Source organism: Aquila chrysaetos, chromosome 7 (genome assembly GCF_900496995.4).
Source record: "Aquila chrysaetos chrysaetos chromosome 7, bAquChr1.4, whole genome shotgun sequence".
Taxonomy (NCBI): Eukaryota; Metazoa; Chordata; class Aves; order Accipitriformes; family Accipitridae; genus Aquila; species Aquila chrysaetos.
In genome coordinates, this window is record NC_044010.1 from 3,963,819 (window position 1) to 3,978,865 (window position 15,047).

The 15,047-nt window shown below is 48.4% G+C and overlaps 1 protein-coding gene across 4 annotated transcripts in view; it reads right to left on the reverse strand.

The window, feature by feature from the left end:
• The window catches only part of VANGL1 (VANGL planar cell polarity protein 1), a 47,741-nt gene extending 35,155 nt beyond the window's left edge, over positions 1 to 12,586 (reverse strand). Inside the window, exons 1-3 of one of the 4 annotated variants that reach the window (XM_030021039.2) lie at positions 12,076 to 12,586; positions 2,907 to 3,198; positions 989 to 1,115 (exon numbers count right to left, since the gene is read on the reverse strand). In XM_030021039.2, the coding sequence (XP_029876899.1) occupies positions 989 to 1,115; positions 2,907 to 2,989 (210 nt within the window). In that variant the 5' untranslated portion in view covers positions 2,990 to 3,198; positions 12,076 to 12,586. Of the gene's footprint in view, positions 1 to 988; positions 1,116 to 2,906; positions 3,199 to 3,934; positions 4,105 to 10,883; positions 11,027 to 11,569; positions 11,634 to 12,075 lie in introns of those variants that run through there. The other 3 variants (XM_030021040.2, XM_030021041.2, XM_041124973.1) reach the window with 3 other exon arrangements.
• Positions 12,587 to 15,047: the final 2,461 nt, after the last annotated feature.

A 15,047-nucleotide genomic window follows, 5' to 3' on the forward strand; every position in this document is an offset into this window, starting at 1 on the left:
CCTGCTCCCTAGCAGAGAAGTCTTGCTCATGCATCAACTTATTTCACTTTGGCTTTAATTCAAATTGAGGAGGTCAGCATGAAAACAAGGGCTTAAGAATTCACCAGCACTTTTAGATCTATTTGAAGTAATAGCTGGGACTCATGAAAACAAGCATCTGATGACAAAATACCAAATGGCAGTACATGAAGTGAGCCCACCTGTGGCTACACGAGTACTGTTACACGTACTACCATACACAGATTGGGTGGAAACTAGGCATCACTTTTTTTTTTTTTTTTTTTTTTTCCTGAAAGGGCAGAGGTGGAGCCCCACAGCCAAGGGTTAACACACCCCAAATCCAGCCCAGGAGGCACTGAAACATCCTGCATTCTATATCTTGCAGCATCAGCCATTCTTTGAAAATTAATATGCACCTTCACATCAACTGCTAGAGCAGAAAGAGTACTGGATCCATCCTAGGTGCAATCTAAACCCAGCGTTATTCCATTCTTTATTTAACCCAGTGTTAATGTACTAACTTCCACTGAGTTCATCCTCCTTCCCAGCTATTTCACATTAGTTTTACGTTTCTTGCCTCCTTTCCCTACCGGGATCCTGGTCCTTATGTGCTTTACACAGTTACCTAGAGCAAATCCTGCTTAAAAACAAAAATGCACATACAGGTGAAAGGGTTGACCTGAATAATGCACAATGAGATGATGGAAACAGATGTTTCTACAGAGCTTGGCAGATGACGCTCTGGAGACAGAGGCAAATTAGTGCCCCAGGAGTAGTCATATCAGCACTGGTGCTGTCAAAAATAATGCTTCTCGGAAAAGATAAAACTGATTGAGACCTTGGCTTTATGCATGAATAAAGGGTACCCATAAGTCATGATTCTTTACTAACAGCACGTGAGCAACACTTTTTTCCTACTCATGTGCCGGTAAGTCACGTGCTCTGTTCCAGAAATCACACTCCACGTTTGCTTTCGCTCCCTCCTTACCTGGCCCTCCTCTGCCCGAGAGGCATCGTTCCCAAGCAGCGGCTCTGCAGGAGGTGTCTGGATAGTGACGGACTTCTCAGACCGACTGCCGTCTTTGCTTCGCGGTGATTTGTGCCTGTCCCGACTCCTTTTCCAAACAGAGCAAGAGGAGAACAAAGTTACCAGATAATTTCTGGAGCAGGGCCTGGAATCTGCTACACCTCTACCTGCAGCAGGTGCCCTAAGCATTAGGTCATAGTCATGCTTGCCCATCTCTTGATCAATATTGACCCAATCTGTGACAAAACAAGCTTTGGAAGAGGTAGAGAGGGACCTTGCCCAGAGCAGCCTACAGACTGGTGGCTGGGACAGTCTACCCTCCCAGTGATCAGTGAGGGGAGCAAAGGGGACAGAGGTACACCCCCACCACCTCATCTTCTCTTAAAACAGCTTCTGCCAGTGCTGTGCTTGGAAGGGAAGGTCGCATTCTCCAAACAACTGGCAATTCCACTGGGGATTAACTGGTCTACACAGCTCTCCACCTGCAATAGTGTCTCACAGGGACACGTGCAGTTAACAGAAGGAATTAATCAAGACAGCTTTAGCTCCTGCAACGTAGAGTGTTGCCAACTAGGACCTTAACACTGTAGCACAATTGGTGAAGTTTATTTCCACTGGTTAATAACCCCCAGTTAACCTCTTACAAAGACAGCAAGAACATCAAGGGTACCAGGCTAGTGCTTACTTCCAGAATACCCTTGTAGACCTCACAGCTTCTTGTCTGAGAATGTGTCAAGATGAGTTAAGCTCCACCAATCTGCTCATCAATATTTTCCTCCCATTCCTGCCTGGACAGGAAAGCAGCCTTTACACCAGAGACCCTCACTGTGCTCAGGGACTGGCTTAAAGCTCCAGAGCATCCAGTGTCCCAGCTCTGCTCTCGCTACTGCATCTCTCTCGGAATTCCCAAAGCCCAAAGGTTTCCTGGGATGAGACTTTTTCCTGTTCACAGTAAGAGGCTCTAGGATTTTTATGTTGTTTTGGGAACTTTGAAGGCATCTTTCCACATGGCATTCTAAGCTTCAAAGGGCAATCCATATTGGGGGTGGGGGTGTTAAGGAAGGGAGAAAAGGCAAACGAGATGTTTTACTCAATAACTGGACTGCGAGCAAAGAGACTTCATTTCATGGAAGAATTACTTTTCCAACCACACAGGATAATTGCTTCTGAAATGCAAAGTTATTTTGGACCAGCTCAGTTCTAAGTTGCAAAGACTGCAAGTGGCACACATTTTGCATGTAAAACTAATGATGATGCAGGGAAAAAAAAGGATAATGTTTCCAAGTAATCAGAAGTTTCAGAGCAAGATGGTTTTTGAGGCTGCTGAACTACCACAACAGAGAGGACTTGCTATTCAAGTTCAGAAAAGCCAGACTTCTAATCCAATCAATGCCGATAAAGGACTTGTTGTGGACTCAAGTACCACTCAAATTCTATTAAAAAAACCCAACACATCAGCAACAGAATAGCCAGGAGGACGGTGGGGAGAGATAGAAAACCTTATTACACAATAAAGAAATGGCATCAGAAGAGAAAACTGGCAATTATCGGTTTAGGACAACTGACATCATCTCGCCAGAGACTCTACTCATCCCTCGCACTTCAAGAGCAGAGTTAAGTGATCTTATCCTTCTGTTGGCACTATCCCAATCTTGCTGGCCATACATTACCCCAGCTTGCATCCAACAGGTTGAACATCATTAAATTACCAGCATCACTGCTTCCAGTCTCTTCACTGGGTTCCTCATAAGGACTCTCCACATGCATCTATCTCCTCCAGAGCTGTGGCCCCACTGATTTCATCCTGGCTTACAATTTTTTACCACGGGACATGTCCTAGCTTAGAGCAGTAAGTAATTAAAAATAAATATTTCCTTACCCTTGTCTGTGGGCTTTTTTGGAGTGACCTGAGTAGTGGGAGTATCCCGAATATGTTGATTCTGTATCCATTGCAGCAGACATCAGGTCTGCACAGAAGGGGCACAGATTTTACTTAGAAGACGAGTTCCTGGTGCTCCTGAGGTGGAGTCCGTGGTAAAAGTGCTTTCCTGGGTACTCTTTGCTTCCCAGTCATCAGTGAGGTCTGGTCCTCAAAGAGTGAGCGAGCTTCACTTACGAGGAATCCGATAAGAGGGGAGGGGAGGGAGGGTGCTCGGCTCCTCACGATCGACCTGAGGAAAGAAACAGGCATGACAGTGCACTCTAAGCAAAGCAAGACATCATTCCTACTGCAGCAATTCCCTCACCCTAGCCACATGTCACCACTCATCTCACTGTGCCCAATTCACAAGCTTGTCCTGGCTGGTATCTCTCTTTCCGGTCTAGTGAAATACATGCATTTGTAGAGCTTTAAGCAAACTGATAACGTAACTCTGTTTTGCAAAGTCTAGCCCATTCATCTAAAAGTCCGGAAGAAACAGCATAAGTCACCTGGAAAAGACAGTAACTTGAAGAAGGCTCAGCAGCCTTGATACAAAAATTCACCCCCAGAAAAAGTACCAGGCTCAACTTCCACACCCCCATTTCTTCACCTGCGTAATGCACAGCCCAAATACCCCCCAGATTCTGAATGGCAGCATTATAGCCTACATATAGGGGGAAGGGGTGGGGGGTGAGGGTGACTTTCCTAGGAGAAATGCAGGAGAGGATCGGACCACCATGTCTGAACCTGCTTTGTTTTCACAACTGCAAGGTGTGCCCACATTTTACAAGCATTAGTTACTATACAATCAATGGTACTATGAGCACGTCCCTTTCTTTGTAACCTTTGCCTCCAGAAGCTAATTTGGGCCTTGAAGAATTGAATTTTATTAAAAATTGTCTCTATATATACACACTAATAACACTGGGGAGAGTTGATTAGAGATCATTTCTAGCTTATATGGGCCAACACTTCTTACAACGTACTTCCATTTGGAACAGAAGCTTAAGTCCCATCCGTAAAGGGCAGAAGAGGGTCATGTTTTTTGGAACAGGAACAGGGTGACATCAGTACAATTCCCAACGGTGACATGTCAAAACCCCTGAACCCTGTGGGGAAGAGGGGTTGACACCATCCTGCTTTCCAAATCCACATCCTGTGTTAGGTGAGAAGAGAAATGGAATGAAGGGGAGTTAGTCACCGGTTTGGGGAAACGCATGCAAACAGTGAAGAGGTGCAGACAGAGGGGTTGCAGCTATGGACGGAGGTACCTTGGCACAGCCCAGCATTTGGCACGCAGGAGCACTCTCACATGCCTCCTGCCCAGACGCCTGCTACCTCCAGCCAACACAGGACTACAGCCATGCTATACTTCCAGAGCGTGCAAAAGACCGCTTTAAAAATTAAATTAGATCCCTCCGTCATTTTCTGTTCACAGCAGTTTTCAAAGCTGTTAGCAATAAAACAGTCGGCCACTGCTTTCAGCCCTCTCCCTCTCCAAACACAGAGGGACAACAACAGAAATCGGGCTTTATACTTGGCCAACTATTCTTTCCAACCATAAGATTCCTCCACTAACACCTCCAGAAAAGCTCGTAACCGAGCAGAGAGCTCTACCACATGCAAGCCGTGCCAAAGAATGAAGCCTCTTCCCCACAGGGTTCCTTGGCTGGCGGTGCAATCTGCAACGAAGTAAAGAAGCGTTCCCGCTGCATGGAGAGCTGCAGGTATTTGCACAACACTTGGGCTTGCCAGGGCTCTTGGAAAGGAGAAGGCGGGGGGGGGGGGTGTCTTTTGTGTACAGGAATTCCCAAGCTCTAAGTGCATATCGTGCCTTGAGAAAGCTGCTTAAAGGCAGCAGAGAAGCTAGGAAGGACAAATAAGGATGGGAACGTAAGGCCCGGTTTGGGGAGGGGAGGAATGAGGATGGATTTAAACACAGTGAAACACAAAGCCAAGGCACAGCACAGTTTGGAAAATGGCATCATTACTGTAACAGGAATAAAAATCCCCCAGCCTGGGACACATGATGTTAACACTCATTAACTTCCTAGACTTGCACACAGCCTGTAGCTTATGACTCCAGCAATAGGCTGGGACTCATTAAAGCTGATTTTTACCTCTGTCCTGCTACTGTCCTAGGCAACCATGGAAAAATCCTTCCTCTTTGTCTGTTCCTCTCCAATCAACGGGGGTGAGGCCACCCCCCCCCCCCCCCCTTCAAAAAGTGCTACGATACCAACAGAGGAGATGTCTACACAGGACCTTCTAATCATCAGGCATTACAAACCAGAAACACCCTCAGTTGTACAAAAGGTGATAACAAGTATTATAGGTTTAAACCACTGACTGTGATGTTACTGGAGTCCTTCTGAGAACAACCACTATCTTCACAAACACATACCACCACATTACAGGAATAGGAAAAGCAAGGAGAGCTGCCAGCATACATCAGGAAGGGTTATACATTTTTCCTAGGCTTCTAGGAAAGTATCAACTCCCAGCCTTTTCTTCTAACCACATAAAAGAATTTTCCCCCAACTCCCAGACAGAAGAATCAGAGCTGAGACAGCGACTGGGAACAGAGCTCCTCTTCTGACCCCTCTCACCCCCAGCAGCACAGGGTCACACTTCTCTGGAGATGTCAGAGAACATTTTGGCAAGTAGAGGCTGCTGTGGAAATGCACAGGCTGCCTAGACAGGAACCATGAATGAGCAGTGCCCATGTGATGGTGGATGAAGCAAGGCAGCGCTGGGCACCAGGCAGAGAAAGCAGACTCATGGGAAGACCAACACAGGAACGTTAGGGCAGGCTGGATCATGCCAACTTTCGTTTTCTGTGTAAACAAGAGCAACGGTTTTGACACAGCTCTGTGCAAAGTCAACAAGGCGGCCCCCAAAAAACATTAAGTCTCCTGGATTGTTGTCAAAAGCAGTATGATGAACCTGGGGACTCTGCACCACCTCCTTGCCCCAGCTGCAGGACACACCAGTAGCTAAATAGATCTTCCTGTCAAAGCATTTACAGAGCTCCTGGGAATAAAATGTATCCGCCCAACTTCAGCTGGAAAAAGCAGAAGACCACTGGCTTTGTCTGGTGCCCAACCGAAGCTGATTATCAACAAGGCTTCCTAGATCTGGTCAACAAAGGATAGCCTGGGCTGCTAGCTAGACACCACTCCCAGTCTGAGCAGGATGAGATGAAGAAACCAAGGAGGGAGGAGCACAGTCCAAACACACACTCCTCATAGCCAAGCCAAGCCAAGCTGGTTACCTACCTCCTGGTCTACTTTACAGCAGGAAGGGGACCAGCCTTACCCCAGAAAAGCTTCTGGAACTACTGGGGAAAAGATAGGGAGGGGACCAAAAGACAAGTAACATACTAAACTACACCTCTGGGTTGGAGCTCTTTCAATGGCATAGACAGAAGTCAACCCTGGATTAGCCACCAGCCCAATATTGCCCACCACTAGATCCTGAGCAAAGCTAGAGAAGACAAGCTATAAGTGTATCCTTCATAGCACAACCATACCCAAACTAAGCACAGTCTTTGAACGCTACTAAGTCACTACGAATGATGATTCTTACCCTACCCCTCTGGGCAAGGACAACAACGCTGCGTAAAGAAGCAGCCCCATCCCTCCACAAACAAGTGTGAACTGAAAGCCCAATTTAGCCAATTAAAATGGCTTCACAAAAGATCATTACAACTCGCAGGACTCCACTGAAGGCATGGTCTGTTTGCAGAGCTTTTGGCCCTGCGTGAAAGAAAGCTCCTTCAGCCGGAGGGTACAGTTGCACTGTATTTCGGCCCTGACAAGAAAGCTGGTGTTAAGTAGCTTCCACCTCCACACCACGGTTCACCACTCTCTGTTGTGTCAACACAATTCTCAGCAAGCAAACAGCACCACTGGAAAACAAAACAAAAAAATCCCTTTTCTCCCCCTCGCCACGCTTTTGCCTTGGATCCTTTCCGTGACCTAGTTCACAGCACAGCCCCAAACAGCAAAACCAACACCAGGGTGAATAGCAGTGCAAGCTAACAGCTAGAGGGGAGATGGGAATGCCTCCTCCACTCCAGCCACGACAATTGTCTAACTGCATACCCAGCACTTTGCTCGCAGTGGGGCCGGCACTCTCACTTTGCCTTTCGCTTACTCACTGATGACAGAAGGATGCCAAGTACTAGATGGAAAACAATTTTCCCAAAAGGAAATTTTGGGACCCCGTTCTGGTAACAAGGATGGCCGCGTCCTGCATGACAGTAGAGAAATGTAGTGACCCCTGCGTATCGCAGAGATCACTGTAATTACAGTTTCTACGCAGCTACACAACTCATTGTAACTCCCTCTTTTCATATGCTCATAAATCTCCAGAAAGAGTTCTTTTGAATTACTATTTTCCATGCTGGGAGCCCAATCCCATTTCCAATGAAGTTCGCTTTGTGATCGTCTTCAAGGGAGTACAGTTTGGCTCCCAGCCCAAGGGAAATTTAAAAGAGCAAGTTACATCTTTAAATCAAAGAGGGCAAACGCAAACAAGAGCGCTCTTTTACATCCCATGCTTTCCCAATGGATTTTCCTCTGTGAAGTTGAGGCAAATAACTCCAAAGCAGCTCAGCTTTGAAATCCTTGTCTGTACAGTTTCAGTCTTACTCTGTTTAAAACTTGCAATCAATTAGAGTTGATTTACCAGTTGGTTCATGAAGTTACATATATTTGGAAGTACCATCTGGAGCACAAGCAGCCACAAGTGTCCATGAGGATGTGCGCACATTCAGCTCCATACACTGTCAGCCTCACTTGTTAAATGGCACCAGCTGTCTATAGGGTAACGGATGCCCACGAGCTATTGCGCCAAGAAATCTTTTTTCTTCATTTAGTGAAATGAAGAGCTTTACAAATTAAACATGTAGAACCCCAAGAGCTAAGCTGCAGGATAGCGTTAGGGTTCAAGAGTAAAAATAGTTAAAAGATGGCTAAGCAGTGAGGAAGCCTTCCAGCTCTGGCATTAACTTGGGCGCACGGTACGGCTGCAGCATATTCCTATTATTCACTTCAGAAAAACGAGAAGTTACGCAACTTGCTATGTTCAACTGCATATATAGTAAGACCTATGAGCAATGCCACAGGAACCTTTTGCTTTTGAATTTCCTGAGCAGGCCCCAATCCAGCAATTTGATCTGTAAGCACAGAAGTTCACTCATGCTAATCTACTTGCAGAGCCAAGGCTTTCAGTTTTAACGGCCAACGAGCTTTGGGAAACAGGGTTTTTCCAAAAACTTTCTATTTATTTTTGCATGTCATTAAACAAGGTTAATTTTGCCCTTCAATATGTATATGTAAACCAGGGCTTTTACTCTACAGCAGTGGCTCTTGATTTGCAAGCCCCTCATCCTAAAAAAAAACGTTTAGTGGTCAGCAAATTCAAGCCCTCTAGCAATAGGTTCTATTTTCTTTTGCTTCTCAGAGGCTTCTTAGAAAGACTTCATAGACCCCCAGGAATTTCCAGCCCCTAGGCTGAAAACCATTATTCCATGACATGGATATTTCAAAAAGAAAAGTCACTTGGTTTATTGAAGCAATCCACCCGCACATTTAATCAGAACATGCAACAACACAGGTCTGAAAACATAGTGAGACTGTTTCAATTGACAACAGAAATGCCCGGCCAAAACCACCACCCAAGCAAGCATTATTTCTAAGCAGCAAGCCACAGCCTCCTGCCTCCCTGTTACACAGCTGGAAGTTGGGAAGTTCTCCACATGGGACCCATTGGTGAAGCACATCCCTGGAGGATGTCCTTTGCCCACTCCAAGAACCGCATCTGTGCTGTCCAAGTTTTTGAAGCACAAGCAGTGTTCAAGTCTATCATGCAAATTGTACCCCAGCTGCTATCCTGTCAGACTGGCGAAACCTTGCACTTCCTCGCTCCTATGTCTCTCCTGTGTTGCTAGACCTTCAAGTGCACCTCTTAACCCCAGAGCCACGCAACATGGTAGAAAATATTGTGCCCTCACCCTCATGGTACTAGAGCACCTGGGACTGTGCACAGGAACACAGTTTTCCATACTGACGTTTAAAGCCTGACAGCCTTACTGAAACAAACAGGGGAAAGAATCTTGCAAGACTCTTCAGACTCTGCCTGTCCAAGCAGGCAGTACCTGTACCTTATTTTCAAAGTTTACTTTTAGCCATAGCACTTAGACACTGAGATAGCATTAAAGGCTATAAACTGCAAAAGGTTTCTCCACTGAAAGCCTACCCCTTCCTTTAGGATACTGCATGTCTACCCTACATTTTATATTTGAATTTAAAATGAAAAAGAAGCCTACAGACCCTGATCAAATCCCCAGCATGCAACACTGTGGGACTCCACAGTATGGAATCTCCCTCTATCTCCCTCCTCCTGCTCAACCCTGTACAAAGCCAATGCCATTCTGACCTTGCAAGGAGAAAGGGCAAGGGTGTTGACCCCTGAGGAAATAACCACTGTTTTTTAATTTGGCCCAAATCAGATAATTCTGAAGTAAAGGCTAACGAGAAATTAAAAAAAAGTCGTAAGATAGTTTTCACAAGGGTTCATTTTCTCCTTCCGCCAAATTCCCCAGTGACGGTAGCAGATATGCAGAAGCATGACACTTACTGTTTCCCACCACCAGAACTGGACATCACAGCTCTCCACTCAGGTCTGCCTCTCAGGTATCCCTACGCAGCACAACACGCCCTATAGCAGCAAAGCCACATTTATGATACCATTCTTTGCTTTAGTTGCTAGAGATGGGGGTGGAAGGCAGGCAAGCTACCACAACAATACGACATGCAGTTTTGCTAGGACAACCGCAGTCATCTTAGTAGTGTTTTCCTAGTACACTATGCTGCTCTCCCAGCAACGGTAAGCCCTCCCTAGTTGCACATATCCATAAGATAAGGGCCACCAAGCACACTGCCGCTACTAACCAAAACGCCAGCAGCAGCCACAGGGAGCTGCTGGCCAATGACCGTGGGCAGTTAGATGCTTGCCTGGGTGGTTCTGACACAAGCTGGGATCCTTCCAAAATTTCAGCTCGTAGGGAACGTTCTTAAGGGAGGCTTTCTGTAAGACTCTATTCACCATTTATTTTTCAAAATTAACAAGTGAAATGATCATAGAGCCAACACTGGTCCCGTAGTTGCGGCCAGCTATATAGCCAAACCCCAGAGGAGGAAAAGAGCCAAGCATGGCCAAAATAAAGCTCTTCAAAGATGGCAAAGCACTGCTAAAGCTCTCTTTTCCACAACTCTTCTCCTCAAAGTTAGGATGCCCCAGTGATGGGCTCACAGGCAATGATACCACAGAACGTATGCCACAACGTTCTAATTTGCTCTTCCAGCTAGGGTGACTTGATTTCTTAACTCTTTATAGCTGCAAAGATCTCGTGAGCAAGTCATTATTGACAAACTCAGGGCCAAAAAACCCCACTGCTTCAAACAGTCATTGAATCGCTGAGTCTGCCTCCTCAGACAAAAATCCCTACCATCAAGTCATATACACGTTCATAGACCCCGCAAGTCAAAGAATTCAGCCCTTGGCATAACAGACTTAGTTTACAACCCTGACAATCTTCTAAATAAGAACACAACGTCGGTTCACAGCGGCTCTCCAAAGCGTGCCATTACTGAACAGCTAATGCAATAGCTTTGCCCTCTATTGGGCGCACTCAGAAGCGTGCAGGTATGCATCCCAGGCCAGCACTGCCAAGGCGCAGAAGGAGACGCTGTCGTTGGAGCAGATATATCTCCAGCCATGGGAGCTTCCCCAGGCCGTAACTTGCTGAACGGAAACAACCGTTCGGTCCTGACAGCCCATGACTTCGGGCATCGCTTCAACGACCAAACCAGCTTCTAAGCAGAGAAGTGTGGTTGTGTCTTCCCTCCCCCCCGGTCACTTCTGTACTGCCTTGCTGTCCAGCGGGATGAGTCCAGACATAAAACAGCTGGTTTTACACGGCCTGGGCATGCGAGGCATCAGCAGAACCTTTGCACCAGCGTGAACCCACTCATCCTGGCGCAGTAACAGCGCACGGGTTCCTTCAAAGGCTCGGCTCGGCGGAGAAAAGTGCTGCCCACCGTGAGGGGCTACCCCTACGACCCTCGTCGGCATTTAAGGCTTTTACCCCGGGAAGTCGAAACCTCTCCCGCCCGCGGTATCGGAGCCGAGACCCGCCGCCCCAGCAGCCTCACCGCGGGCGAGGGCAGCGCCGAGGCAGAGCCCCGGCCGGCAGGAGGGAGGCCCGGCGGCGGCCGCCCCCGCCCGCCTTCCCCCTCCGCCCGGCCACGGGAACCAGCGCCCAGCCGCCCCGGAAACCGCCGGGCAGGGGGAGCGGGGATGGAGCGGGGATACAGCGGGCTCCCGCCCCTCGCAGCCGGCATCACCGCAGCCCAGCCGGGCTCTCAGCTCCCCCCTTCCCCGGCCGGGGACGGACCTCCGTCGCCAGGCGCGGGAGCCGAAAGAGGCTGCCCCACCGCTGCCCCTACCCGGGTACCCCGGGGCAGAACGGCGGGAGGGCAGCGCTCCGCGCACGCAAAACAGACAAGCAGGCGGACAAGCAAGCAAATAGACCGACCGACCGACGGACTCACCTCTCTCCCGCGGCCGCCCCATGCCGTTCCCGGCACCGACCCGCCGCCTTCCCCCGGCGGCGGCCGCCGTCGCTGCTGCCGCCGCTTTCCGCTTCCTGTGCCCGGCGCCGCCCCGCCGTCCCTCCCCCGCCGGAGCCACCGCCCCCCGGGCGAGGCTTCGCTCCCCGAGAAGCGGTCGCCCTCGCTCCGACCGGGATCCCAGCATCTCCCGGGGCCTGGCATCTCCCGGCCGGCCTTTCCCGGGGTCGTTCCCGGTGGGGACCCGCGGCTGGACCCGCTACTCTCCCCGTCGAGGCCTGATTTCACCCCTGGAACCTCTCCCTGCAGCTCTGCCTCCTCCGCAGCTCAGCTCGTACAGGCTCTGCCTCGCAAATCCTGTTGCTGGCCCTCTTTCCGAGACCTTCCCATCGCCTCCCTCCCTGCTCCCGGGTGCCCACCTCCGCACCCCCGCAGCCCCTCCAAGGCTGAGCCCTTCCATCTCTCCTCCACCCAGCCTTCCCCCTCACCTCTCCTTTTGCCGTCACGCTCTCCTCCGGCAGAAAGACCAGTCCCTTTGAGCTCTCCCATCCAGGACAACCACGTTCTTGGGTTTTCTCCAGGGCTAAGTGTATTGATAGGCACTGTAACGCCTAGCCTTCGGCACTGCTTGGTCTGTTCCTCCACCCACAGCCTGCAGCTGCAGTGCAATTTGCCCCCGGTCACAAGAGGTCTGCAATGAGGAAGGACATCCTGCCCCCCAGGGAGAAGGGCCTGGTTTGCCTGAAGCCTCTTAACAGGCTGCCCGAAGCCTGCCTTGGGCAACAAATTCCTTACACCGCTAGCTCTGGGCAGCTGGGGAGGAAACGGGCAGAGTTCTGCGTGCCGTGCAAGTCACCTTTTCTGTATTCACATGTTGCTCCTTTTTCATTTCACCTCTGGGTCGTCTTACCCTTTAAGAACAGTTAAGTTTTCAGGCTGTACAATGGACCAGCAGCTAGGAATGCATGAAGAAAATCTAGACCTCCTAGATTCCAGTCCTGCGCTTTGAACTACTCAAGAACAATCCAGTCTACAAAGGGAACAAATGCAGAAGATAATGCAACACAGAAACTATCTGATAGGAATAACTTTATCGTGGCTGCTGTAGATTGCATCTTTTATTTTTCCCCTCACTCCCTTTTTCTAAAATAATGCCAGTTTTATTTGTGGTGCTTGCCCCCTAGTCAAGATCCATACAACATGGAATGACTTTACAATGCAACAGTCAACCGGGAATTAGAAGAAACGTTTCCGTATCACTCTGATTTGGTAGTTACATTACCTCCTGTTTTGCATGGCGTAGCTGCTTACCCAACCCCCTGACTGACTGGAAGAGGCCGATATCAAGTGATAGGCTCCATCTTGTATTATGCATCAACATGTGTCTAAACTTGCCCAAGGCTCGAGTACTCTGCTGCATTCCAGGTAATGGCCCTGCCCTGGAAAGCGTCCGACACCCCGCTGAAAGCCTGCCTCTCAGCCTTACCGGCTGCTAATGGCTCCCCACGGCTCGACTATCGCTCGACTATCGCAACGGGGCTTGCCTCCTCCCCGCGCAGAGGTGCGGGAAATGTGACGAAAGGCAACAGGCTAGAGCTTATGTAGGCCATACATCTGGCGCAGGGGAGAGACTCGGTGCAAGGAGCAAGGTTTTACCTGTGCCGTGTGGGGGAAAAGGACAAGGGGAGACGCTGCCCTGCCTGAAAGGCTACGGAAACTCAGGGAAAACTTCAACAAGGGAGAGGGGGCTTTTTCAAAGGTCTTTAACTGGACTTCTTTCAAAGTGACCAAGAAACTCCTCTGCTAAGTCTGTATTTCTTCTCTGACTACACCACCCCAGAGCTGCTCAAGAATAGTTAGAGGATTCCTAAATACTGGTTTCATGGTCTAGAGCAGCAGGACTTGTTGCAGTACCCCACAGAAAGAAGACTGCTAAGAGATCTAAGCTGGGGCTGTACACAAACCTCAGAGAGGACCAGCACCTATGGCCTGTCCAGAATATTGGCAAAGGAGGAATACACTGAAGATGGGCTCAGGGGCAGATGCTGAGACGCTGTTACATGCTTATCTCTCATCATCTCTTTAAACCACTGAGACATGAGGAAATGTTTCACATCAGTCAAGCTACTTGAGTGGTAGGGTCATAGTTCAGAAATTTGTGAGGCGCTATGCTCCTGTACACTACTGAATAGGCAAGATTAGAGTTGTTTGTTGTTTTTTGGGTTTTTTTTAAGTATCCAGAATGGATCTCACAGATTCACAGGAGAATCATTTAAGTTGGAATGGACTTCTGGAGGTCCTGTCTCCCCACTCAGAACAGGATCAACTAGAGCAGGTTGCTCAGGGCTGTGCCAAGTCGGGTTTTGGGTATCTCCAAAGACAGAGTCCACAACCTCCCTGGGCAACCTGTTCCAGCATTTAACACCTGCATAGTAAAAATGTTTGGGTTTTTTCCCCTCACATTTAAATGGAATTTCATGTATTTCCGTTTGTACCTGTTCCCTCTTTTCCTTTCACTGGATACCACCGTGAAAAGCCTGGCTCCATTTTTTTTACTCCTTTCCATCAGGTATTTATACATGTTGATACACATTCACACGCATTTGATTCCACTCTGAAACCTCCCTTCTCAAGGCTAAAAAATCCCAGCTCTCCTAACCTCTCCTGGTATGTCAGATGCTCCAATCCCCGAATCATTTTAGTGGACCTATGCTGGACTCACTCCAGTATGTCCATGTCAAACAAAGATGGTCTCTGGTCCAGAGCGTGCTCTGTCTGCATGTAATGCAAGACACCTTTACTGTTCAGTTCCCTTCTGTTTTGATCTTTTCCCGTTCCTGCCGGCACAGTGGCCAGGAGATGTTCTAGGAAGGATCTGTAAGTGGTCAAGTACACGGACTGGCACTGCTTTGTGGCATGATCTTAGATGCACACACAGATAGGTAGATAAAGAGGTAGGACCCTCATAGGAAGCCAGGCCCAAACTTGGCCTGTTTCATAATGTGGCACACAGAAAAGGGATATTATCTCTGATTCTTCATCCCTTTCTGCAGTGGACTTGCACGAGATCATAAATACCTTTGATTTGCTCCTAACTTGTCTCTCTTCTCCTATTTGGGGAAAAAAAAATCCTTATCATGTGAATGCCAACGCTACAGCCTCAAGTTCACCGAAGTAGCAGAGGAAGGCTAGTAGATGCCCTGCACTTAATTCAATAAATAAGTTAAGAAAATAATTCTTTTCTGCTCAAGGCAGCAAAACCTGAGACTTTCTCAGATCTTACAAGAAGCAGCTTCTGGCTTCCCTTAACCTCCTTTGATTTGTTTTTCCAATAGACACGACTGACATTCTCACTTCATGTAGTTCCTTGAGCGGACTGTTTCTATCCATAACTTTGAAGAAATACTCAAGAAAATGCTAGGAAGTGCAAGCAGGAATATTCTTTTTCCGGTTGAAACAT